This window comes from Caenorhabditis briggsae (assembly GCF_000004555.2).
Source record: "Caenorhabditis briggsae complete genome, chrX, whole genome shotgun sequence".
Taxonomy (NCBI): Eukaryota; Metazoa; Nematoda; class Chromadorea; order Rhabditida; family Rhabditidae; genus Caenorhabditis; species Caenorhabditis briggsae.
The window spans coordinates 11,877,707-11,904,815 of record NC_013491.2 but is presented as its reverse complement, the minus strand read 5'-3'; the positions used below and the strand labels follow the sequence as shown (position 1 = coordinate 11,904,815).

General features: G+C 38.4%; 6 protein-coding genes across 6 annotated transcripts; 5 read left to right on the top strand and 1 right to left on the bottom strand.

The window, feature by feature from the left end:
* Window positions 1–81: 81 nt before the first annotated feature.
* Window positions 82–1,801, top strand: CBG05064 (the record flags this gene model as incomplete). The annotated part of the gene is made up of 6 exons (XM_002644837.1): window positions 82–178; window positions 409–537; window positions 779–915; window positions 967–1,362; window positions 1,409–1,656; window positions 1,705–1,801. 6 exons carry the CDS (start codon window positions 82–84, stop codon window positions 1,799–1,801), a joined length of 1,104 nt encoding a protein of 367 aa, XP_002644883.1.
* A 1,158-nt stretch (window positions 1,802–2,959) lies between these two features.
* On the top strand, window positions 2,960–4,447 carry CBG05063 (the record flags this gene model as incomplete). Its single annotated transcript, XM_045239840.1, has 7 exons — window positions 2,960–3,022; window positions 3,069–3,246; window positions 3,397–3,514; window positions 3,559–3,820; window positions 3,922–4,104; window positions 4,151–4,222; window positions 4,274–4,447. The coding sequence occupies 7 exons, from the start codon at window positions 2,960–2,962 to the stop codon at window positions 4,445–4,447; spliced, it is 1,050 nt and encodes a 349-aa protein (XP_045092832.1).
* Window positions 4,448–4,677: 230 nt separating this feature from the next.
* CBG05062 lies at window positions 4,678–13,934 on the top strand (the record flags this gene model as incomplete). The annotated part of the gene is made up of 26 exons (XM_002644835.1): window positions 4,678–4,853; window positions 5,429–5,953; window positions 6,166–6,238; window positions 6,286–6,404; window positions 6,450–6,642; window positions 6,690–7,308; window positions 7,606–7,979; window positions 8,029–8,172; window positions 8,222–8,343; window positions 8,391–8,685; window positions 8,731–8,873; window positions 8,923–9,865; window positions 9,914–10,057; window positions 10,106–10,227; window positions 10,268–10,450; window positions 10,495–10,663; window positions 10,708–11,083; window positions 11,158–11,825; window positions 11,874–11,992; window positions 12,040–12,364; window positions 12,413–12,558; window positions 12,607–12,684; window positions 12,729–13,062; window positions 13,116–13,246; window positions 13,621–13,775; window positions 13,825–13,934. The coding sequence occupies 26 exons, from the start codon at window positions 4,678–4,680 to the stop codon at window positions 13,932–13,934; spliced, it is 6,786 nt and encodes a 2,261-aa protein (XP_002644881.1).
* A 2,983-nt stretch (window positions 13,935–16,917) lies between these two features.
* On the top strand, window positions 16,918–18,800 carry CBG05061 (the record flags this gene model as incomplete). Its single annotated transcript, XM_002644834.1, has 5 exons — window positions 16,918–17,073; window positions 17,852–17,981; window positions 18,027–18,176; window positions 18,221–18,306; window positions 18,588–18,800. 5 exons carry the CDS (start codon window positions 16,918–16,920, stop codon window positions 18,798–18,800), a joined length of 735 nt encoding a protein of 244 aa, XP_002644880.1.
* A 499-nt stretch (window positions 18,801–19,299) lies between these two features.
* On the bottom strand, window positions 19,300–19,757 carry CBG05060 (the record flags this gene model as incomplete). Its single annotated transcript, XM_002644833.1, has 2 exons — window positions 19,300–19,457; window positions 19,709–19,757. 2 exons carry the CDS (start codon window positions 19,755–19,757, stop codon window positions 19,300–19,302), a joined length of 207 nt encoding a protein of 68 aa, XP_002644879.1.
* A 2,813-nt stretch (window positions 19,758–22,570) lies between these two features.
* CBG27762 lies at window positions 22,571–23,373 on the top strand (the record flags this gene model as incomplete). The annotated part of the gene is made up of 3 exons (XM_045239839.1): window positions 22,571–22,894; window positions 22,944–23,029; window positions 23,076–23,373. The coding sequence occupies 3 exons, from the start codon at window positions 22,571–22,573 to the stop codon at window positions 23,371–23,373; spliced, it is 708 nt and encodes a 235-aa protein (XP_045098386.1).
* Window positions 23,374–27,109: the final 3,736 nt, after the last annotated feature.

The window sequence follows — 27,109 nt, the reverse complement described above, 5'->3', positions numbered from 1 at the left end:
ACGATTTTCAACGTTATCAGTGGAATGGGAGACGGCATAAATAGAAGAGTGGATGCCGTTGAAATCATTCCAAAATCGAAGATGTTGAAGTCAATCTTCTTCCTGGCTTGTGTTGCCTCCACTTCGGCATTCGTGCTTCCATTCCAGGTTAGACCAGCTGTGACTAACATTACTCAAGGTAAGAGACAAAGTGTTAGCAATGTAAGCGTTAGAAACAGTGTAACGTTTTTTACTCTAATTTTGAACTGGGCCATTGGAAAACATGAAACAAGTTACTTCCTGAGTTTTCAAGCCTATTTGGATTTGAAAGTCAAAATCATGTATTTTCAGTACATATAATTTTGAAGCATCAGACTCGTCAGACATCTGTATTTCCCAGAAAACATTTCTCAAAAACTGAAATTTCAGGAGGACAAACTTTGGAACAAACTGGTCTTTACTTTGTGGCCAACTTGACTGTTGGAACTCCAGGACAACTCTTCACTGTTGTTATTGACACTAGAACTGCCGATCTCATTGTTCCAGATGTTTCTTGCAGTAAGTTAGCTGAATTTTCAGGGGAATTTGATTTCCTGAACTATTCTGCTTCTTAAGATCTAGTACAAAATCATCAATTGATGACCAAAATTGTCAGCAAATGCTGACAATTTTTGCGCTTTTTATTTGAAACAATTTTTAAATTTTCCTTATCGGTTAAAGACTAACCGACAAAGTGCACTAGGAAGCGAACTGATAAATATATAATAGGTGTGTTTTGGAAGAACTAAACTCTTTTCAGAAACTGAACTGAACTGCTACAACAAAAGAAAGTTCAACCAATCTCTTTCCTCTTCTTACTATGCCTACGGACAACAAGTCAACTACAAGAGCAACCTTGGATCGTTCAAGGGATTCATTGGAAAAGATACCGCTGTCGTAAGTTTATCATTTCAAAACTCCTAATCGAATCAAAATTTGGAATTTTAGATTGGAGACCGCAAAACTGACTTGATCACTATCCCAGCTTTGAAATTCTTGCAAGTTACCGACCTCGGACTTGGAATTGAAGGATTAGCTGCTGATGGAGTTTTGGGAATGGCTTTCACCGGAGCATCGCAAATTGGAGGAAACTCTCCATTTGTTCAAGGAGTTCGCATGGGAGATATCTCCAACACATTCTTCTCCATCTGGCTTGAGCATTTCAATCAGACTGATGACCTTGGAACCCATGGAGTTATCTACTACGGAGGATTCGATCCAGTTCACTGTGCTCCAAACCCAAGTTACGTCTCACTTTCCTCTGCCTACACTTACCAGGTCACAGTGTCCAAGTTCCAAGTTGCCGGAAAGGCCGCCACCAACTCCCAAAACAAGTACATTCAGGTATTTCTAATAGGAAAACTAAAAAGTGTTCAATTCCGTTTTTCAGGCAACTCTTGACACCACCACCGGACAACTCGCCATGCCATCACAATACATTAGCCAGGTCCTCGACTCTATTGGCATCAACATGAACACTGTGACTGTCTACCCACCAATTGTCCCATGTGACACTAAGGTCACTATTACCTTTGGATTCCTTTCTGGAACCACCATTCAAATCACTGAGAGAGATCTTGTCACAAATGCTTTTGGATCTGCCTGCAGACTTCAAGTTGTGCCAAGTGCCAATCCAGAGTGAGTGTTTAAAAAAGCAAAACTATAAATTGTCGATTTTTCTTGCAGAATCATTCTTGGTATTCCATTGTTCCGTGGACGTTGCACATACTTCGACCCCATCATGGAAAGAATTGAATTCACTCCAGCTCTTCTTCAAGATTAGTGTGAATATATGTACTGAAATTAATAAAAAATGTCTTTGATACACGAGTTTTTTGACGCAAAGAGTACAAAAAATCGCCTAGTGGTGGGAAAGTTATTAAGACGATTGGTTTCATTCTGGCGGCTGGTCGAAAAAGTGATATTTTCAGTATCAAAAACTTATCAGAGCAAACAAAAAACTAAAATACATACTATGAATATAACATCATTCTAAACAATTGTTTTCTGTGGGAAGTTGAGAATCAGGAGTTCCGGGAGGAATCGACTTTTGAAACTTTTGAGACCATCTTGAAAAGCATTCGATTCGTAATTTCATTTATTTGGTAGCTGCGCTGTTCAAAAACTGACTGAGTAATTCACATGAGAGCAAGGGATAAAGTAATCAGAAAAGTTTTCCAAACAGAGATTAAGGGAATCCTCGAGGAACAATAGTGCTAATTGTATCCGAAAAGAACTGTTGGTGTTTGAATTGTTACATTTGAAAAAAACAATTTAAAAATTCTCAGAAAACGATTCGGAAAGACACTCCAAACATAAAATTGGATTTTGATTTTGAAAAACCATGTATAGAATTCTCAATTCTTATTAACCGTGTTTTCTTTAATAGAAGCACGTCCCATGAGTGCACTTTGAGATTATTCCAATTCCTAAAAAACTGATAAATTATTTTTCATAATTTTCATAATATCTAATATTTTTTCAGTTGACAAATTTTTGATATCTCTCATTGGAACAGAGATGATGTAGGTCAAAATGCACTTATACGGCTTTCATTACAGCAAATACGGTAGTTTTAACAATGCAATAGATCCGCCTGTAAACAGAATTCTAAATAAACAGAATTAACTAACATTTTGTTAGATAAAATGAGCGAAAAACGGAGTGTCGTTGTGGAAAAATTTGAAACAACAAGGATTTTAGACGAAATTCGAAAAATCACAGAATTTTCTAGAATTTTGAAATTTAAATGAAAACATATTATGAAACATTCAAGCAGCAGAAAATCCAACAGCACCCAAAAATAAGACTTTTCTTCAACCCCAAAAACATAAATTCCACTAGGTGAGCGTGCCCAAATTGCGCAATTCCGGTGTAGCATTCTACATGGTTCGTTGAGAATCAAGCGACATTCATTACTTTTTTTCTTACCAACTTTTAAATGCCTTCGAGTTATGCGAAAATGCTGAAAAATTGGAAGAAAAAAATTCACTGCACTTTTCATGTAAGTTTTTTTTATTAAGATTCATATTTCTACTGTATGATTTCAGGGATTGAATGTTGAACAAGAGAAAGCAATCACCGAAGCTGTTCTTCGTATTCTGTTTCTTTACTTTGCGAGAAACGCTATCTATATAACAATATTATCTGGAATTTTTCTACTTCTCATCATTTATCAAATACTAATGTTTCCATCATCATTTTGGAATAATCGAACAGTTTTATTTGGTTAGTTAACACGAGAAACTGATTACTAAAGCTAACGCAATATGATTTTTGTAACTGAATCGTCATTTTCATCAGTCTAAGGATCCGCGTGGCAAATGATAAAATTTGACTTTGAACTCCAGAAATGCACGTGAAATTATAATTTTTCAGGTATCTCTACGATTTCCTTGTTTTCATGTCTTTCTATGACCACAGTGACAAGAAATGAACTCTCCAGATTTTTCGATACATCGATGGACATTCGGAATAGTAGAGCATCCCTTCAAAGGTTTTGAACATAGAGCACATTGGAACCCCAAAACAAATTTTCAGGACATCAGTCGTAACTCTTCAAGCACTTTTCGGTCTTGCCCTTGTTCTGCTCTCCATTCAGTTTCATTTCAACGCGCACTACTCGCCGTACGATATTGTTCTGACCATTCTATGCATCGTCGTAACAACGAGACTCGTCGTGGTTTTTGTTATCTGGACGAATTGCGTCTATCGGGTCGGCGAGAAATTGGGCGAGCTGAGAAAGTTTCTGGAGAAGTGTAACGGAAGGACAGAGTACGAGCATTTGGCACTGAAGATGAAGGTTCATTTTTTAAACTAAGGAAGAGAAGAGAGGATGAAAAATATTTCGAAAAAAACAAATATTGAAGTTCAAGAATTCGAATCCTTAAAAGTTATTTTTAGGATACCACCACATGTCTCGTTCTCCTCAACCGGAAGGTATCCATCATTTTGCTGTTGGGTTTCATTTTGATAACATATTGTCTACTCCTGACGTTGAAAAAAATGCTATCATCTACATTGTTTGCGTTCGTGGTTGCTCCATTTCTACTACTGTTTATGGTGTGCGCCTACGCTAATTCCGAGGTTTATTAGTTGTATACTTTGAGTTCTACTTGTCTGGAAATTTCAGCTTGCAAAATTGAAAATTGCATCTTTACGATTGTTTGATTTGCAATTCATCACACCTGCAGTGAACTCTTTGGTATAAGAAAACTTCCCTCACTCTAATTTTTAAAGAAATTTTCATTTTCAGGTCAACTATTTTTGGATGTCTCGAAAGATTGAGGAATTGCCTGAACTTGAAGTGAAGTATCTGTTCCATACAACATTTTCAAATGTTGTAAAAATCATAGTGTATTGTTCAATTGTGTTTACAAGTTTTGAGCATTGTATCAGTTCTGCTATCCGATGTAAAACCCTTTTGTAAAACAATGAATACATGTTCCATACTGTTTTTAGTCTTCTTATTACTACACATTTGTCTTTGTAGATAAAGAGCAAAAGAGCCAGAAGTACACCGACGCTCTTTCACCACAAAAATTATAGTTTGGGCGGAGCTTGAAACACATTTTGAAGAGTGAAAAGAGAGACTAGCGAAGTTGATAAGACGGGAGCATCTCATTCTCATTCGGACGCTCACCGAAAAACTTTTCGGTAATGCTCCGGTCACTGGGCATTATCTGCCTATTGGGCGCTGCCCTCGCGGCACCGTCACAGTTTGTATCCAAAAGTGACGATCTCATTACCGATCTTCCCGGTTTGACATTCAACCCAAACTTCCACCAATACTCCGGATTTCTTGATGGATCTCAGAACAATCATCTTCATTACTGGTGAGTTGCTGGGGATTGCTGGGGATTGCATAAAACAAAAAAGATATTATTTTGCCCTCTTACATTTTTGTTTTGTGAGCTGAAGCCTCCTTATTCCGTGATCTCCAGTCTATTGGTGATCCGTTGCCCACAAATTTTGAAGTCCTCTCAGACAGCCTTCACTATCATTATACATGATTTATTAGTTGTGGCTCTTATCTCTTTATAAAAAATCTCAGAAACCTTTAATTATTTTTGGATCCTCTCTTCTGACCGTCCTGGCACCTTTAACCCATTCAGCTTTCACATTCAAAAACTAAGAAAAGATGAAAATCATAAAAGCAGGCGCCTCATCTTTTTCTGTGGAATCCAAGTTTTGAATCATCCCCCAACGATTAGCTCTCGTAAGAATGAAATAATCATTTAAGCCCCAGGGTAGTGATAACGATGAAATTGGAAAAAGGACATAAAATTTTGACAAATTGGTTATCAGCGAATTATAACTTTAATTCATTATCATTCATTTCGTCAGAAACTCGTTTTCTGATGTAGTGGGAGCAAAATTGAAAAATCATCTTGTATGCCGAATGTTTTAGGTTAGTGGAATCGCAGACCAACCCATCTACTGCTCCAATCGTACTTTGGCTCAATGGAGGACCAGGATGCTCTTCTCTTCTTGGACTTCTTAGCGAAAACGGACCATTCAGAATCATTAAAGACAATAATACGGTCATTGAAAATGTGAATTCTTGGAACAAAGCTGCCAACATGCTCTTCCTTGAATCACCAAGAGATGTCGGATTCTCATACAGAGACGCCTCTGCCACTCCAGATCTTCTCTACAACGATGACAAGACCGCAACTGAGAACGCGCTTGCTTTGATTCAATTCTTCCAGAGATTCCCAGAATACCAAAACAGAGACTTCTACATCACCGGAGAGTCTTACGGTGGTGTTTATGTTCCAACATTGACGAATCTCATTGTCAAAATGATTCAAAACGGAACTACTCCATACATCAACCTGAAAGGATTTGCCGTTGGAAATGGAGCTCTCAGCCGCAAACAGCTCACAAACTCTGGAATCGATCTTTTGTACTACAGAGGAATGTTGGGAACCACGTAAGTCCTCTTTTCTTTTCTTTTTTCGTATGTTATGTGTGAGAAGACCATTTCTCGTGAATGCGTGTGTATGCGCGCGCGCATTGCCTCCTCGGACCACGGACTATGCAGAAGAGGTTACGACAATTGTGCAAACACACCTCTTGACGACTATTCTCATTTCAAGTCTTATTGAGTGAAAAATCTCATTTCTCACATTCTTCATTGTTCAGACAGTGGGAAAATCTTCGCCAATGCTGCCCAGATTCTCCACAAGGACCACTTGTCGACTGCGACTTCTCTCAGGTGATTTACAATCAACGCGGTAGTTGTATATCTGCATAGTTTTTTAGTTCGTAGTCTTCGACAATTATGGAAATCCAGCTCCAAGAAACGACACAAATGATGCTCAAAAAATTGCTTGCGGAAAGATGGTCGTCGCGCTTGGATTGAACTCGATTTGGGAAACTTAGTAGAGAAGATAATCGATTTTCACTTTAAAATCTTCTTTTTCCAGCAACGATGTCTACAATTCATACCAAGATTGCTACAACTTCGACGCTTCGATGTTCTCAAGTGCTGAGGAGCGCCATGCCAAGGTCCACGAGCAAACTATGCGCAGAATCATGAGAACTTCACTTTCTACCAACGGAGCCAACGCCGCGTACCAGTTGTTCAGTACTGGAGTGAACCCATTCATCGATCAAGGAGTAGGTGAAACATAGAAGGGACCCAAAACAAATGTTTTTTTTTTCAGTCGCTGATCAACAAGATGTCTACTGATGCTCTCCAAAGCTACCCATGCTACTCTGACGATTCCACTGCTGCGTGGCTTGGTCGCACCGATGTTCGCAACGCTCTCCACATCCCAACCAACGTCCAAGCATGGGCAGGATGCAGCGATGATATCAATGAAAAGTACTACATCCAACAGTACCCAGACATGACTCCAATTTTCCAATCTATCATTGACTCTGGATACCCATTGAAGGCTCTGATCTACAACGGAGATGTTGATTTTGCTTGTAATTACTTGGGAGATCAATGGTTCGTAGAGAACTTGGCTAACAATGCCTACAAAATGACTCTGACCAACCCACGTGCCCAATGGAACTACACTCGCGCTCAAACTGGATCCACTTATGCCCCAACACTCGCTGGATACCTTAAATCGTGGAGCTATAACAAGATCACAATTGATTTGGTTACTGTGAAGGGAGCTGGACACATGGTGCCAATGGACCGAGCAGGACCAGCACTTCAGTTGTTCTACAATTTCCTTTACGGAAACAACAACGGATACAGCGCCCAAGTTCCATATGATCTTACGGCACTCCCACTTCGTGCACAATACCAAGCGCCACCACAAAAAACCTGTAAGTTTTTGTAGTTTAGAGACGCAGAAGACGATATTTTTGAGTTGATCACAAAAATCTTATCAGTGGTTTCGGTTTTGAGCGGCATGACAAAAAAAATATTCCGATCGCAACAAATTTCTATTTTATTCGTTTTTCTTTTTTGCTTTCACTGAAATACCTTATCAGCGCAAGGTTACCAAATTTAGAGGATGATGTAAACTCTTATCAACATTCTCCTAACTGTAGGTGAGTGTGCGAAAATGGTCATCTTTGATTGAAGAAATAGTAAAAAGTAGATGGAATAAGAAACTTCAGGGACTCGCAAGCAAGCCGATAGAGTCTATAACCTTCCTGGACTCACTTATGGACTCAACTTCAAGCAGTACTCTGGATACTTGAACGGAGTGACTGGAAACTACCTTCACTATTGGTTCGTCGAGTCTCAAGGAAATCCAACCACTGATCCACTTGTCTTGTGGCTCACCGGAGGACCAGGATGCTCTGGACTTATGGCTATGCTAACAGAATTGGGACCGTTCCATCCAAATCCTGATGGCAAGACACTCTTCGAGAACGTTTATTCATGGAACAAGGCTGCTAATGTGATCTTCTTGGAGTCTCCACGAGGAGTTGGATTCTCAGTTCAAGATCCAAGTTTGAATAATGACACTATCTGGGATGATGCGAGAGTGAGAAAGCCAATGATTTTTTAAAAATTTTCACAAATACAATTTTCAGACTGCCACCGACACCTACCTTGCTCTCAAAGACTTCCTTACTGTCTATCCAGAATACATCAACCGACCATTCTTCGTTACTGGAGAATCATATGGAGGTGTCTACGTCCCAACCATCACTTCTCTTCTCATTGACAAAATCCAGGTGAAACATACAAGACCCCCACAATCCTGAAATAACAGATTTTTTACAGTCTGGAGATTTCCCACAACTGAACTTGGTTGGTATGTCCATTGGAAACGGAGAGTTGTCGGCTGTTCAACAATTCAACTCTGCCATCATGATGAGCTACTTCCACGGACTCTTCAGCAAGGAGTAGGGGTTCTTAGTAAATTTGAAATTTCACAAAGTATGGTTTTCAGTGACTTCGATTCTCTCCAACAGTGCTGCAATCAAACCAAGACTAGCTCTCAATGGTTTGAGTACTGCAATTTTGCTCAGTACATCCATCTTGGACCTGACGGAACCGCTAACCCAATCGACAACTCTTTCTGTGCCAACAAGGTTGCTGACCTCGGACAAGCAAGATTCTGGTCTAGCTTGAATGATGTGTACAACATTTATCAAGACTGCTATGAAGATTCTACCCGAGCTTTCGGATCCAGAATGACCATTGAGCAGAAGAAAAGACATATGAAGGGATTCGTCGATCAAGGAGTGAGGGATCAAATGAACTTTATGAGATAATTTTCATTGTTTCAGGCCAAAATCTCCACCTCATCTACGGATAATCAAGGAGGACTTGCTTGCTACGGAACCGCCCAAGCCGCCAGCTGGATCAATCTTCCAGATGTTCGCAGCGCTCTGCACGTCTCTTCTGCTGCCGGAGATTGGTCTGCTTGCAAGTAAGTTACTTTACAGAATAATTTGTTTACTAACTATCGAAAAATGCAGTGATACCATTAACGGACTCTACGTTCAACAACACAATGACACCACTTCCGTTTTCCAACACATCCTCGACTCCAAGTACCCACTCCGCGTTCTTATCTACAACGGAGATGTTGACCAGGCTTGCAATTATTTGGGAGACCAATGGTTCATTGAGGCATTCGCTACAACCAACAATCTTCCAGTCACCAAGCCACGTGCTGATTGGAGATACATGACCCAAATTGCTGGATATGCCAAAAAGTTCGATAACAACGCTGGATTCTCTATCGACTTGATTACTGTGAAGGGTGCTGGGCACTTGGTACCAACTGATAGACCCGGACCAGCTCTTCAAATGATTGCTAACTTCTTCCGTAACCAGGACTACAGTAATCCAACAGTCATAGATAGTTCCCTCCATCCACTGTTGAAGACCTACGTTGTAGCAGAACAATTGTCTGCATCTCTCAACCGTTCGACCTCTGGAATCAGTTTTAATGGAAACAGAGTTCATACCAAGGTTCATAAAGTTATCCGTACTGAATCTCTCAAAAAACCAATCGAACGTGATGCCCCGCCACCACCACCATCGCAAACTAAAGATCAAGACGAGGTTACAAATCTGCCTGGATTGACGTTCACGCCAAACTTCAAACAATACTCTGGATATTTGAATGCTTCTCCTGGAAACTACCTTCACTACTGGCTTGTTGAATCTCAAACCAACAAATCATACGATCCTCTGATTCTCTGGCTGAACGGAGGTCCAGGATGCTCTTCCATCGGAGGATTCCTCGAGGAACTTGGACCATTCCATGTTAACGCTGACGGGAAGACACTGTTTGAGAACACATTCTCTTGGAATAAGGCCGGTAACGTTTTGTTCCTTGAGGCTCCAAGAGATGTGGGATACTCCTATCGCAGTAACGAATACTCACCTGACTCTATGTACAATGACACATATGTAAGTGAGCCCTATTTCAGAACATAAAATGATTGATTGTTCTTACAGACCGCTTCTGACACTGTCATCGCTCTGGGCAACTTCTTCAACAAATTCCCTGAATACCAAAACCGTTCATTCTACATCACAGGAGAATCATACGGAGGAGTTTACGTTCCAACTCTCACGCGTGCCATCATTCAAGCTATTCAGGTCACAAAAATAGTTTACGAATTTCAATTTTAACCGAAATAATTTCAGTCTAAGACCCTTCTCAGAGTGAACCTCGCCGGAGTAGCCATCGGAAACGGAGAGCTCTCAGGAATCCAGCAAATCAACTCCGCTGTATCCCTTCTTTACTTCAGAGGAGAACACGACAAATCGTAGGTATATCATTTTTGCCTAGCTAATGAGTAATTTTAGCGACTGGGATGCTATTTCAAATTGTTGCAATAACTCGGTTACACAAACCTATTGCGATTACACCCAATACATCAACATCGACACTTCTGGAAACGTTTCTCCAAAACTAAACGACGGCTCGGTTGCTGCTCAATGTGGAGCTCTCGTCACCCAACAAGGATTCCTTGACGTCTGGACCACTGAGTGCGATCGAATTCAAAGAAAAAACTTAAATAAACGAATTTCAGCAACGATGTGTACAACACCTTTGCCGATTGTTATGCCGCCCCACCAGCCGGAGATTCGAAACTTTCCGAACTTTCCGAGGGTATTCGTAGAGTACAAAACAGAAGAAGATCCAAGAGAGATGCTAATGTTTCACCATTCCTCCCATCGAGATTGTTCGTGGACCAAGCTGTAAGTTTATCGTAACGCTATTGTTGCAAAATATTTACTTGCAGAAGAAAATCAACTACATGTCCACTGATGCCAATGGAGGATTCACTTGTTTTTCTGGAGCTTCTTCCGAATCCTACATGAACCTTCCAGAGGTTCGTGCTGCTCTCCACATCCCAACTAGCCTTGGACACTGGACTGATTGTAATGATGTTATGAACGAGAACTACATCCAACAGCACAACGACACTACCAAAGTCTTCAGAGACATCCTGGACAGTGGATACCCACTTAGATTCTTGATCTACAATGGAGACGTTGATATGGCTTGTCAGTTCCTTGGAGACCAATGGTTCATGGAGAGTCTTGCCAAGGAGAGAAAAATGGATGTGACCCATCAACACTCACCATGGAACTACACGCAACATCAGTTCTTGCCACGTGTTGGAGGATACTGGAAGCAATTCACTTACAAGGGAAAAGCGACAGTTACATTTGATCAGTTGACTGTTAAGGGAGCCGGACATTTCGTACCACAAGATCGCCAGGACCAGCTCTTCAAATGATTTACAACTTTGTTAACAGCTATGACTACAATAGAAACATGACATTGGACTATTCTCGCAAGTCACTCCTCCCTGCTTATCAACCAGCACCAGTGACTGTCAAACGGAGAATGGCTGATCATATCTTCTCCCTCCCAGGAGCCACATGGAATGTCAACTTCAATCAACACTCTGGATATCTTCAAGCTTCTGCTGGAAACAAATTGTTCTACTGGTTTGTTGAGTCTCAATCCGGAAACGAGGGAGATCCAATCATCCTTTGGCTTCAAGGAGGACCAGGATGCGCTTCGACAGGAGGACTTCTCAGCGAGATCGGACCATTCTTTGTTAACCCAGATGGAGAAACACTCTTCGAAAACGTATACTCATGGAATAAGGCTGCTCACATTTTGGTTATCGACTCTCCAAGAGGAGTCGGATTCTCTTACCAAGATAAGAGTGTTAACAATGATACTCTCTGGGATGATGACAAGACAGCTTTGGATACCTACACTGCTCTTGAGGACTTCTTTGCCGCCTACCCTCCACACCAAAACAGCGAATTGTACATCACAGGAGAATCGTATGGTGGTGTTTATGTTCCAACGTTGACAAGACTGCTCATCCAGAAGATTCAGGTAAAATTCGAAATATCGAATACATTTTTTAAAAAATATATGCTTTAGGCTAGAGTTTCCAACATCAAGCTCCGTGGTATGGCTGTCGGAAACGGAATGGTGAGCGCTGTCAACGATGTCAGAACCCTTCCAGACTTCCTCTACTTCCACGGAATTTATGATAAGCCGTATGTTACATTTAATCGATTTTCAATACAAATAAATTTATTTTCAGACAATGGGAGCAACTTCGTGCATGCTGTCCATCTAACGATGTCTCCTATGACTGCAACTACGATGAATACATTACCATTGACGGAGGAGTCAACGTTAAGGCTAAGGGCTACCCCAACAACCAGACCCTCCAAAACTGCGCTAACCTTGTTGAACAACTGTCCTATGACAGAAACTGGAAGGCCATGTACGATCAATATAACCTCTATCAAGACTGTTACGCCGTTCCAAGAGGACAAGGAGGACCATTCGCTGAGAATGAAAAAATCTCGAGACTTGACATTGAGCGTAGACTAAAGACTGTGATTCCACAAGCTATTACTAAGGTAATCTCGGAGTTATAGAGTAATCAGATTTAAATATTGTTTCTCCAGACCGCTGCCCAAGACCCATTGTCTACTGATGCCACTGGAGGATATTCATGCTGGAGTGGTGTTGCTTCTGACAACTACTTGTCCTTGCCACATGTTCGTGACGCTCTCCACATTCCGGACGTCGTTCAAAGATGGAGTTTCTGCAAGTGAGTAACAAGAACGTATGACTGTAAACCGTGTTTGTTCATGTTCAGTGAGCTCAACTACACCAACTTGTACAATGACACCACTCAAGTGTTCACTGACATTTTGAACAGTGGATATAACCTGAAGTAAGACATAAACTTGACAGCATAGACTAAAACTAACCTTTCAGGGTTCTTCTTTACAACGGAGACGTTGATTCAGTCTGCTCGATGTTCGAAGCTGGATCCATGGTTAACAACTTTGCTAAGAACCAACAATTCGTTTCCAACCAGCCAAGAGGAGCCTGGATGTATGGAGGACAAATCGGAGGATACGTGCAGAAGTTCCAAAAGAATAACATGACAATTGACTTGTTGACTGTCAAGGGAGCCGGACACATGTCTCCAACTGATCGTCCAGGGCCAGTTCTTCAAATGATCAACAACTTTGTTCATGGACAAGGAGATTACAACACTACCATTCAAGTTAGCATGCTTCGCCAGCCACTACTTGCACAGTATACAGTAAGTTTTACTTGTGAAATGGTAGAGGTCAAAACAATTCGAAATTTTTTCAGGAACAAGGCACCGGACCACTTGCCACCGCTCCACCAGCACCACCAACAGCCTCTCCAGTCACTGTAGTAACTACCCCAACCGTTGCCACCTCCACCAAGTCATCTAGAATTCTTTCAGTTTCCCTATCTATGTTTGTTGTCGCTGTTGTCAAAATTTTCCTGTAAATCTTAGTTGTGTATTATTAATTGTTTGATTAATACACTGTGTACTTTGAAAATTCCTCTTCTTCTTCTCAAAAATCGATAAATAAAAATTTTAAAAATTATTCTCTAATAGTGTATAAGAAATTTTTTTCCTTGCGATGCCCTTAAATTGGTTGAAATTCTATGCGGAGGAGAAGAGGGAGATAATTGCGGACAAACAATGTTGAATTGTCTCAAAATGGATGCTACTTAGAAACCGTATAAATACAAGGTCGCTTTGTGAATTTGTGAATCGAGCGCCCACAAACACTATGTAAGTTGAAAACGAAAACATTTTCAAAATATTCAAGTAAAATTTCAGGCACATCAAGGCTATAGTTTACAACAAAACTCGCAAGTATGCTGGGCATACCATCGATTTGAATCTCGGGGATAATGCTACAGTTGCTGAAGCAAAATCGAAAATTGAGGAACTCACAACTGTCCCATCACAAATTCAGTGGATTGTATTTGGAAGTGAGGGATTGAAATTTAAAAAAAGAAAAAAAACCAAACAAGTTTTCAGCTACTCATCTGGAAGATTCTAAGCCACTCCGTGAATATGGAATTCGCGATGGATACACTATCTACTCCACTCCAACATATGTCGAAATTCAGGATATGCCAAATCTTTAAATTTAATCTGACCGTTTTTTAATAAAGATTTTTGTTTAATAAAATATTCTCCCAAATTTTTCGTAAAGTTCGAAAACCTCAAGATTTCTTTCTATCCCTTATTCATGCATGTCTTGAATTGATTACCCCTTTTCCTCCTCCCGTCTCCTCAAAACTTTGTTGGGTCCTTGTGCAGCTTGTTGTGGCCATTTGACTATTGTGTCAATTTTGGCAACTCTCAGCGAAAGAAGACAGAATAAAGACGTTTTCTCGTTTCTCGCTTGCCTCAACGCCTTTTCGCCTCCTCTTCATTTTGATGACCACGGAAAAGAAATATTTTCATTAGGTTTTGGCTTTTCAGGAAGCGATAGAATGAAGAAAAAAGAAGACGAGCATTGAGAGGGCACTCTCGGACACAACATCTCGTTTTCTTATTCATTAGCGTATGCTGATTTCAACTGATTTTCCAAGAAAATGGAGAAGAAAGTTCTCATTTATTACCAAATGTCGTCATGTTAGAAGCGGAAATGTTTGTTGAGAGGGGGAAGAGGTGTGCACGGGATTTCTACGCTTTCCTATCACATATTCGACATCTCGGTGTGTTTATTCCTCATTTTACGTTTTACCGAAGAGACGCCAGTGTATTTAGATAGTACTAATTTCTGTTAAAACTAATTAAATTAGGGTAGGACTGGAAAAATGGTCTGATAGCTAAAATAGTAAGGAAGAATATTTGTATAAAATGGTTTCTGCTTTTTTGATTGGGCTCACATTTGACAAACTTGTCACGGGCTGAACCGAATTTGTATTTATTTTGTACCGGTCCTATCGGATTAAAATTTCAACTTTCAATTTTCATTTTATAAATGAATGTGCAACAATTCTTTTTGATTTCAAACTTTCCAAAAATCAGCTGATGAAGACGGAAGACTATTTCTATACCCGATCTGGGTATGATATGTATTATTGCTGCATAAGAAAAATAGGTTGAGAGCAGATACCTCTTGAATTTTTAAAAGAACAAACTACCGTATTTTTATAGATTTGTTTTGTAATTTTTTTGTATTTTCGCAATTTGTTGACGGTTTTCATAGTTTTTTTTTCCATTATTAAAACGGTCAAAATCGCCGAAAATTTAATAAAAAAAACTATTCAAAAAAGGCCCGAAAGATATAGTAGTTTGATCTCGCGTTTTTAAGAATAATTAAACGAGATTTCGCGATCAACGTGCATTGATTTCGAGCAAGAGTAAAACATTTTAATGAATGTTTGAGGTGGTGATTTTGTGAAAATCAGATGCCAGGCCGAAATAATTTTCTTAGTCCCGGTAAGAGAATTGATAAATATTCACTGTTGTACTTTTTGCGCAGCTTTGTTAACCTTCTCTTCAAATTTTAAAAAGTCTTTTTTAGTTCCAGTTTTCATGTGGGAAACATGTATACCTTTTCCAACATTTCCACGTTTTTTTTTAAATTTTCAACTAATTTGACCATCTCGTGATACGTTTAATGATATCTGTTCCTCTCTTTCTCCTCAAATTTACCATTTTCGGCCCATAAAAAGTGCCCAAATTGCACAAATGGGTGCTATTTACGACCCCAAACGATCTTTTGTGCTCTCTTCAACATCCCATGTCTCCATTCCTCAATTTTTATCCACCCACGAAATTGTTTCTGTCAAAAAAGTTTGAAAATGATGATACATTCTGAAAATATACCACAAAGAATTCAATCAACGAAAAGTTCCATAAACGCATGCTCTCACGACCGAGATATATATCTCTGTCGAAAAGTGCTTTCTCTTCCCCACTTCCTTCTCGACAAAATGTCAATACTCAAAGACACTTTTTGCTGGACACTCTTGTCCCAACGTACACTTTGCCCCACGGCTACTATAGCAACCACTTGCTTTTCGACTTCTCAAGAAGTGGGGGAAGCCAACACGATTACCTTCTTCTCGCGCCGCCGGTCACATCTTCCTCTTGTCTTCTCTCGTCGAGTAGTACATGATTCATAAATTCCTTTTTCTTTCTTTCTTTCTTTTTTCGGTGAAAAATAGCACTTCCAAACCAAACATTGAAGAAAACCGGGGCAGCTTCTTGATTTGTTAGTTATTTGTTTTAATGAAAAAATGAGCTGTTTTCTTTGGGTTTTTACATCTGCGAATTGGGCTAAGAGACAATTGAGAGAGTGAGATGAGCGAGCTGTTGATTGTGAAATAAGATTGCGGGCGGCAGAAAAATTACACACTGATGTTCTTAGCATTTTAAACTCACCTGCTTCAGTAATGATTCACCTGCTCCGTTCGAAATCTTGTAAACTATTTTGCTGTCTGAGAAAAATGAAAATCGTTCCATTCTGATTGGTATTCTGTTAGATACTTCTAATCGTCTAATTTCAACATATTGACTTGACGTCCTTGCCTTCCAAATTGATGCATCTTCCCTTTCTTTTTCTCGCATCAACTCATCCTCTTCCATTCCGCGCATCTATTGTTGATTCATTGAAGTTTATGCAGAAACACAATACGAAATAGTGTTTCCGAGATATAGATAGCAGAGTTTCTTACTGTCTCTTTTCCTCCATCTCGTTTTCCCACATTTCCACGACAGATGACAATACGATCTAACAACAGAGAGGAATGAGAGATGGAGAGAAATGGAGAACGCAGGTATATGTGAATGTATAGTTATCCTTGCCTTCTGAATTAGTAACTGAGGACCATGATATAGTCTTGGCGATTTTTCTTCAAAGCCAATCGGAGTTGAGGTACACGAAACTCATTCATACATATTTAAGCACCCAGCACTCATTCTCATCCCAAAAATGTTGAATGATTTTATCTGGCGTCAAAACGCAAACTTTCTCCCTTGAGAATTCTTGCGCTTTGTTTTCTCTGATCCTCCAAACTTTGCTTTCTTCCTCGTGCTTTTGTTCGATATCTATATTCATTTTTCGTTTTGCCTAATTACACACTTTTCATGAAACCACTAATTACAGAGAACATGCCGGGGAGCATAGATGAGAATGAGAGTCCTCAAATTCTGAAATATGTCGGGTCTGTTGGATTTCTGGTGTTTTCTCTGGCGATGACGGCTTTCGGGTATACCAACAATGCGTGGGTGGTAATGGAGAGGACAAAAGCGATGGATGAATTCCAGGTGAGCATTTTTAAAAGCTGAACAAAAATTAGAATTCAGCTGACTTGTCACAAATTAACAGGATTTATTGCTTTTTGAATTTTTTAAACAAGAAGTTGTTCGTATTCGGAAAAATCAAAATTTTCAAATAAAAAATTCAGATTCTGAATCTCGAAAATAAAAATAACCTTCTAGAAGTTCTATTGAAGTTTTCAAAAAATTTTTGAAAACGGACTTATTTGCTTTCTGTAGTTCAATATCATGCTATGTTATCAAAATCTCTACTCAAAATTTTAAATTCTCGGAACAGTAAGTTCTTGAAATCTGAGGCTTTTAGAATCTTTGTTTCTTAGAGTTTTAGGTTTTCAGAATCTTGAATATTTAGAATTCCAGACTTTCGGAACCTTGAGTACTTGTAATCTTAGATTGCTTTAATACATTTCGAGAATTCGGATTTATTTAATTTAAAAATTACAAAATATCAAATTTGTTTTCTGACCTTTAAAACATCCGAACTTCAGAATCCCTAAAAATTCAAGACCACAGCTTTTCAAAATCCTAAAATATCTTCTTTATAGATTTTCAGAATTCGGTGCCACCGAAATGTATTGAAATGTGTTTTGAAGTACACACTTTCGCTACATGAATAACCCCATTAAAAAATTTCAAAAATAACAACATCTTATATCAGTCTTGAGTTTGTGAAACAAAGATTCAGAAAAAACAATTTGAACGACAAACAATGATTGAGATATTGTCAGATTGTTGAAATCTGCATTCTTAAAAACATTAATTTCAGAGAGGAGTTCGAGGTCATGACTGCTACAAGACGTACCGCCCGGAGAACATCACTTGCTTGCCATGGGGATATGAGAATAAGGCCGAGAAGTTCCCACCAAGTCTTCAAAATGTTCAAGATGCTTCAATTGGTAACTTTTCATATTAATAATTTTCCATTTGTTTTGTTTTCTTAGAAATCCATGTCGCACACTGCATCGCTATCATTATCATGTTCTCCCAAGGTTTCTGGCTCGCCTACACCATCGGACACTGTTGCAGCATTAAATTCTGCCAAGGCTTCGAGAAGTACAGATTCGTCATGTTCCATGCTATGGTGGTTTCAGGTAAATATTTGATGACTTCATTTTCACAATTCTTTTTTTTTCAGTTGGTCTCTGGATTATTCTCTTCTTCGTCTTTGTCTATGAGACATTCACCGACCAAATTCTCTACCGGTCCCAACAGGAGGTAGATGTAAGTTAAAAATTTCTGAAATTTTCTTGAAATTTGCTTGAATTTTCTGATACCGGATGTAGACATAAATGCGTTTTACTTCCCTCCAAAATTGAAGAAAAGAAGTAAACATGCTTTTTCACACTTACCTGAATCCACTCACGAGTCAATCAGGCGTGAATTCTTGTATTTTTAGAACTATTTTGTAAAAATAGATTGGAACAAAAGCTTTTAACATTTGAATTTGAAGTGTGTCGAATTCAAAAATTCAGAAATAACTAAAAGTTTTAATAATGTTTCAGTACTCTCATCAAATCGGAGCTGGATGCTGGATCTTCTTCCTCGGCGGTCTCCTACCATTCGTTGGAGCTATGTACTGCCTGTTCGCCGAGCAAATGCAACAATCACAGGATTGGATTCAGCATTTCGTGAACAATCCACGTCAACGAGTTCCAACAACCGATACTACCCAGGGAGCAGAAGTGGTCATTCCTATGAATACAACAGCTCAGTAATTTCAATCATCTCGCATTTTTTTTCTCTCAGTTTCTGCACCGCCATTGGCTATATTAGCTTTATATTGTATTGATGAACACCCTTATCTCCCCCTGTTTTTATACTCAAGTTTAGTTATTTGGTTTTCGATCTCGAAATTTTTGTCCCTGTATTGTTTTAGAAACGCTTATTTTTTTCCTCTTCCTCTCCCCAAAGAATGACGTCTTATTTTGAGTTTTACTATTTTTGAACGGACATCTTTTGTGATGCAAATACTACATTTTGTCTCAATCACGCTTCTAGTTAATCCCAAGTGACCGAGGCGGCCCCCTCGTTTTAGATACTGATGGACGGGAAATGCGGAAGAAACAACGAGCCCAGTATATAGGTCCATGGGTCCATCAATCTCAACACAGAGAGTGACGTAGATAATATTTCGGATGGGTTGAGCTGGCTACTTCTCTTCGAGTTTTATAGGAAAAAGCCACTTTGAATCAAATTCATTCAAGAAAGAAAAAATCAGAATAGAGCGGTGAATCGAGAACATGGACATAATTGATGGCGGCAAACGAATGCTCGGCAACAGAAGCACACTTTTTTGTCCTCTTCCAGGTCGATTGTCTCTTCCGGATCAACTACAGGTTGATCAATCATTGCGACGAACTTGTTGCAGGCAACTGAAAAACGATTTCATCAAGTTACAGATTTCATTTTCAAGATACAGAAATACATGAAATTGTGATAACTTGTTGATCGTTTCAAATTGATTAACCGTTTTAAACTAATATTTCAAAAGTTCATAATTTGTTGTTTCAAAAACTGTGCTGTGGAATGTGATAATTCCATACTGGAAAGTAACACAACAGAAAGATCACTGCAAATACTCAAAAAGTTGAACTTCCCATCTCAATAAGTCATAAATACTCACCGGAAACCATACAAATCAGAAGAAGAAGCGCGATCAATTTACTTGGCATAATTGAAGATATAAGATTTCTCGAAGAAACCGAATCTAAGTAGCTTCTTGGAAGGGAGAAGTTAAAGTAGTCGAAAAAGGGGGTGTGACTCTTCGAGTTCAGTTCAAAACGTTTTCTGTCAACTCAGAGATCCTTGTTCTGAAGAAACAAGCCACGCCCATTTAAGTGAGTTCTGGTAATTCTGAGTTCAGTGATGTCATTTTTAGGGTCCGAAAATAGGGCATGCGAGGGTGGAAAGTGTGAACACGGAAATGGGCAATTTTCGGATATCTGCAATAAATTTAAATAGGTATATCATTTTGATGTTTCTAATAATCGAATGGGGTAAAAGCATGAAATATGGGTCCATTTTCGGATCTGGAGATATCAAAGCTATCAAGGATGTTCGGAATGGTCTTTTCGGATTTTTTGGGAATCTCTCTCTCTCTCTCGGAATACACCGCTTTTAAAAACTTCAGGTTTACGAAATATCGACACATTCTGATTTTGAAGGATTCGGAATTTTTGGAATTCAGAATTTCGGTCCGCAAATCCCTGAAAAATGTGAAATTTTTGAATTCTAGACAGAAGCTCTCAAAAACTGTGAGTCCGAAATGAATTTTGTTCAAAACAGTTGTTTTGAAATGATACAATCCGCAACTGACGATGAATTATTATGCAGAATATTCTAACATTTTGAAACTTCCTGTAACACTAACCACGGTGCCTGTTCCGTTTCAATTACTTCCGTACATTCCCAAAATTGTTGAAATCCTCGGTATCCCGTTCCGCAAACCCCTGCTATAGATAATAATTATCCCGTTTCAGAAAAGTATTGTTTCATTTTCGACTGATTTTTCTAAGACACTTCTCTCATTTTGGAGTATTCCTCTCACAATCAACCGATTTCCTGCAAAAAAAATTGTCAGATATCTATCGAGAAAAACGCAGAAACAGCACAGTTTCTCTGGTGCATTGTTTGCCATGGTTAAATTCTTGATTTCTATCCATTCAATATAATTACTTCCTTTCTGTTTTCACGAAAAGACAGTTTTCCAATACATCATTCACCGAAGGACACTACGCGTTACCGACGGAAAGAAATTTTCAAGGTTGTTTAACTCGATAAGACATAGATTATTCGCATTTCGACCGAGAATTTATCGATGATACTTTTTTTTCTCTGAGTGGGAACTAGCAGAGCGGTTGGCAGTGATTTTTTTCTAATTTTTAAATGGCTTTTTCGCAATTTTAATTCTGAATGAAACTATCATTTTTACATATAAACCATTACACGCTGTATTTAAATTTACAGGGAACGATACTGCGAAATTTCGTATTTCAAGAAAATATATTTTTCATAATTTTCAGCAATTTTGAAAACTGAAAAACATAAGTTCAGAAAGCACTCCAGTCAACCAATAGCTAACCTTTTTAAGTGATCAAAACCTAGAGGTTTTTTTCGTACAAATCATCCACTGGTCAATTCTTGCAAAGAACTTTGTTTCCTTTTTCTCGCAGTCTTATTGTTGGCAGAAATAGTGTGGAACAGAGCAGAGTTTCAGAACAGTCGTTTTATTTTTTGAAATGATTACTGTCCGGTGTTATGCGTAGACCACGCCCATAATGTCGCGTTCAAAGTTGATTTCCAGGAGTAATTTCCTGGAAATCAACTTTGAACGTGCCATAAGGAAAATAAAACAAGTCCAAATTCTTATTTTAGATACCTAAATTTGTTCACAATTTGTTTGAGGTTCTCTCCAAAATTTAATACCAAGAATTATTATTGAAAACTGTGTCTGCAGTTTCATAAAAACCAAAAATTATGTAATCTCTCAATCCCTCTAATCTAGTAAATTTCTACTGATTCATTGCGTTATGATCATGCATTTCGAGTTTGAACTATTGTCTATTCAAAATAATCGCGCGGGTGAACGAGTAAAAAACGTGAAGAGAGTCTCCAAACCTGTAGAGGCGCTGTAGAGACGCAGACAATTTTACTCGTTTACCCGCGCGATTATTTTGAATAGACAATAACCAAATTTCCACGATTTTTCCCCGTATATCTCTACGGAATTCTCTTCAGGAAGGAAAAAGAGAGTAAGAGAAAAAAAAGCATTCTTGCTTAGCTGTCTCCATGTAACCAGGAGCAACCGCTTAATGGAAAAACATAGCATATTCAGACCGCTGCTTGCTACAAAACTAAGATCTGAGCCAATTGATTTTCCTTAAGTCAAGTATAAAGATTTCCAAGAATTTTTATGTAAATTCTTTTAACTTTTTGAATCAATGACAATAAAGTACAGTTCAGAATTTGTATCTGTTTTTTTCTACATTGAGTTTACTCAACAGATCACTCTTCTGAATTTCTCTGCCTCTCTATTTTTACCAGCAAATTTTTTGAAACTAAAACCAGTTTCACTTCAACAGTGGTCATGTATAGAAAAAAAGTGAACGAGCCAACAGAATTTAATTCTACGTCTCTCACCTCTCCCGCCCTCTTGATACCATGCACTATTCCATGCATACTCTCTAACCCCTCTTTTTGTCGGCCAGCAGAGGCCGGCAATACAATCATGCACTTTTTATCTGCTTTGTTTCTCTTTTATTCTTTTCGATTGATTTTCAAATAGCATCAATGTGTAGCGCGGTTTTTTTCACACATACCTGAAGATGTTCCGCAATATGAAATCTATAATTTTTAGTTTCAATTATTTCATTTTTCAGATAGTCTGTGATACTCAATACTGGGAGAGCGTTAAAATTAGCCGAATTAAACCAGTTGTAAGTCCAAAGTCTTTACCCATTCACATTGCATTCATTTTCAGTACATAATGAACATATTCGCCAACGCCTTGACAGATCCAGATGAAATTTGGGCATGTCGGATGATGTACCGACGGCTTGAGAAGATCCAGAGGAAGATCGACAGGAAAACAGAGCGAGAACGTTTGAAGAATCCACCGCGCAAAGTTGATAGTGGAGTAATACACTTGGAATTCAGAACACTTTTCTTGGAGCCAGACAGCCCTCATCAGAAAGAACTGCTTCAGGATTTTTCTGAATTTTGCAGAGTAAGGCGCCAGGAAGAATGGTGCACATTGCAGCTTGCTTACTTGCGAAAGTACGGTAAAGTGCCATGTGGGTGTGGAAAAGAGGTAAGATTTATTTCTCCAAAGGCATCCAACCTTCAATTTGTCATTTCAGCATACACCAAATCTCCGATGGCTGAGAAAAGTTCACACATATTTGCCTGATATTGATCTAAATGATATCGACGATTTCCTTTTTGAGTAAGTTGGTAGAAACCAGTTTTTAACTAATAGCTGTTTTTTTCAGCTTGAGTGAAGAGGAAAAAGAGGAAGAAAAAGTTCCCGCCCCTGGTCATCGCACGCTGGCTGAAGTCGAGGCTGAAATGAAGTTGGTCAAAGCTCTTCCAGCAAGCAAGGACACGATGGCACAGTATATGTCTCTGATCCAAGAAAGGAAGCTTCTGTTAGATGAATCCCAGATGAAAAAGGAAGGTAGAACTGCAAAGGCTCGCGAGAATGCGCTCTTGGAGGAAGTCACTGCAACGATAGCTATGGAAACTGCAGCCGCATTACAGCGACGTCGAAAGCAACGGAAGAAAAAATAGCCAAGTTCTCATAACTTTGTTCCAAGATTTCCGAATTATTAATTCTTTACGTAACTTAACTTTCTTCATTAGCGAAATTCCATTTTTTTTCCAGTTTTGTAGGCTTCATCTTGTAGATCCTGACTCAAATATGAGATTTTGTATGGTATGAAAAATAACTTTTAGTTTATTCGTCCTTCTTTCTGACCATCCATTCTTTACTGTGATTCTCTACTCGAGTTTTGAAAATTTTCTAATAAATCAACAACAACTTGTTTTAGATTTGTACTCGTTTGTATTATTCATCTGAAATGTATTTCAGCACAATTTACTTCTCCATTAATGAGGAAAACAGAAAATACAGATAATTTATTGAGATTAGGTTTTGAAAGATCAAACAACATGGAAACTGTTATAAACACTGTCAAAATAGCTCTGTAAATCGAGAACAAGGACAAGTTTGATGTCGACAGACGAACGCACGGCAGCAGAAACACATCTGACGTTCTTGTTCAACTTCTAAGACGTCGTCAGGGACTACGTCGGGTTGATTAATCATAGCAAGGAATTTGGTGCTCATCTCTGAAAATGTTCTGTCTTGATGAATTTCTGACCAAACTTTATTTGTCTCTGAACTGAACGAGTACTATTTTTTTCACGTCACTTGAAACAATTTTCAATTAGATTTTCACTTTACAAGTTTAACTTTTTCATTTGACACATTTCGTCCTATAAGGAAGCACATGTGTCAAGTGATATACTCTACAAATTTCCTCCTTGACTCACCAGCCACGAAGCAAAGAAGCAGTATAACTGCAACAAGTCGGAGGGACATGTTTAGATTTTTTTGGGTAGAAAACTAGCAAGAATGGAGAAATGGAAATTTTTGGTTCCCACGTGTTGTATAGCTTGAAGTAGCTGGTCGTTGTAAACAAACTCCGCCCAGAAAATTGAGTAACCAAAAAATTAAAATTCCGCAGACGTTGTTCGTAAAATGATGCACGCAACTTACAAGATTCGGAGCATGAACAAAACATAATTCACAAAACGAAATCGATATGAGCGTTTTCATCCTCAGGATATCATCGCAAAAAAGAAGAGAATATTTTCTGAAAGATTCATTTGAAGTAAGATTTGCCTAGATTCAGCGTGACAATCCTTGATTCTACAAATATCAAATATAGTACTGTGGCCCGTTTTTGTACTAAAAACGTGAAAAAAACGGGTGTCTCTCAGAAATCGCCAAATAGCTACAAAACTAGGAATTTTCAAAAAATTAATCTGTGATCGCAAAGTTTTTAATATTTGAAAGTGTTTGGAAACTGGCTAGCCGAGCTCCAGACTTATGAAAAATGTAAAAATGGCCGAATATCAAATGAAAAATATTTTTTGTTTATTTTATTGACCGGTATCGTACGATAATTTTACGATAATTTTCGAATTTTGGAAATTTTAACTAAAGAGCATTCTCTAGTTGTTTAAAGCCCTACCCACTAAACTCCCACCACCAATTTTATATATTACTAGGAATGGGAGTTAACAATACCACAAACGCAAAACGCATTTTGATGAAGCTCAAGTCGTTTGTTTTTTTTTCACGATGTTCGCTTGAATTTGTATTCGTATCATGTTGTCTCACTTCCAGTGTACCACAATTAAGCTTGTCAGGAAGGTTGAGAGACGTTGAATCAGCAATGAAAAAGAAAGTGGGATAGTATCGAATGAAGCAAAAATAATCTGGTTGGCAGTGAAAATTGAGCGATTGTTGTATTTCATCATTTGAGAGTAAAAAATATTGAAAAAAAACATAATTTTGACTAGAATTATCTATTTTCTCGAAAAAATGTAACTTCTAACTTTTTGGAGCCAACAAATCTAATATAAATTATGATAACAAAATCTGCATTAATTATATGATAAAATTTTAAAGTTGACTATTCTTTGATATCTTCTCCAGAGACCGAGATCTTCCCTGTTTAGTCAAGATACTCAAGGAACTAAAACCAATCCACTCTGATAGAATGGCCTCCAAAATGTCAGCTTTGCGTTCATGCTTCTTGTTTCTCAAAACAGATTTTCAAAACAGAACAGACTGCCAAAATGTTCATCGTAATATTGAAACTATTTTGTTGGTTAGAATGTTAATAATAAATTTGGCTCTTTATGGTTTAACGGGGGTTTAAACAATTAACGGGGGTTTAAAATATTAACGGGGTTTAAATTTTTGACGGGGGTTTAAAAAATTAACCGGGGTTTTGAAAATTTGAGGGGGTTCTGAGAATTAACGGGGGTTTATAAATTAGACGGGGGTTTTCAAAAAGTGTCAGGACCATGTTTGCGGAAGTCCCCAAAATGTTCCAAAGTGCTACATTTTCTTGTTTTTGCCTTATTTCAGTTGATTTATTCGTTTTTCAAATAATTTTTTTTCTTTTTCTGTCTTCTTTCATGTTTTGAATTTTTTTTACATTTTAACGTTTTTTGATAAGAATAGACACAAGCTACGTGTCCCAGTCACAATATGTCTCTCTGGAGCCTGGTACCACCCTGTCTTCTCCCAGGCGCCATGTTTCGTTTAGGATCCTGGCACCGGCTTTGCTTCCAGATATAAAACTTGTTTCACAGCAAATTGTTTATCAGTTTGATTGTTTGTTTTCCTGATTCACAAACCATGATGTTCCTAACTTTTTTGTTTCTGTACTTCTCTAATCGAAAATAGAAGCGAGATTGAAAGTGGGAAAAATCGGTCTATTTGGAGATTTGGCAGAGCTAAGCTGCACGTAAACATTGTAAATCATATAAATCCTGGATTACAGACATTATTTCGTGTCTGACTCAGTGCAAAGCACTGTATTTTTTTACTGACGACGGAAGCCTTCCATATCCCGGGGATTCTGATGAAATCAATGCCAAATGTTAGTACACAAGTTAGCTAGAACAACCCCAAAATCATAGCAGCCGGTATAAAGGTCTGTGTAAATGGCGAAGCACATTGTAATTTTTGTTTGGAGTAGGTACCTTTCGAGCGACCATAACTTTGTCGATTATCATGGTAGACCTTTCAACTTGTTTTTATTTAAAAGGTGAGAAATTGGCAAACAATAATGTCAACTTCACATCTGCTCCATCTTCAAAAGAAAATCCAGGAAAATAGAAAATGTGCAAATTTCAAGTTTACTGAATTCAAAAAATTCCAATTTTAAAAAAAGTACGTGGCACACCATGTCTATCAGATTTCTCAGGACGAGTAACGTACAGATACGTATTCAAATATAGGTCTAGCCTTGGCAAGTACTCATTTGCTAGAAGGGTCTCATTTGCTTGAATTTCCGTCTCGTTTGTTATACTTTTTGTCGCCAGAATTTTTGCTCCTTTTCTGAATTTTTTGCTCATTTTTTAAACCAATCATGCAGCTGGTACATAGCCTGAAGTGAAAAATTCTTGAAAATTTCAAACTTGAGAAAAACGGAAACTTTACGATTTTTAGAGAATTTTTCTCTTTTTTCATTCTTTTCGGATTTTATATACCGTCAGCAAAAAATAAAACGAAATTCGGTAAAACCGCTCAAAAATGAAGAAATATCTCTAACAAAGTCGTCGACCTAAGCCCCGTCCCCTTTGCACGCAAAGTATAGTGGGCGGTGGAACCCGGGAGATGTCGGTACATCCAGAACACCTGCCTATATAAATGAAATCGTTTGCATGGTCTTTCGGGGTACATCACACAATCTCTACTGATTCGGCTGAGATCCTAAGGATG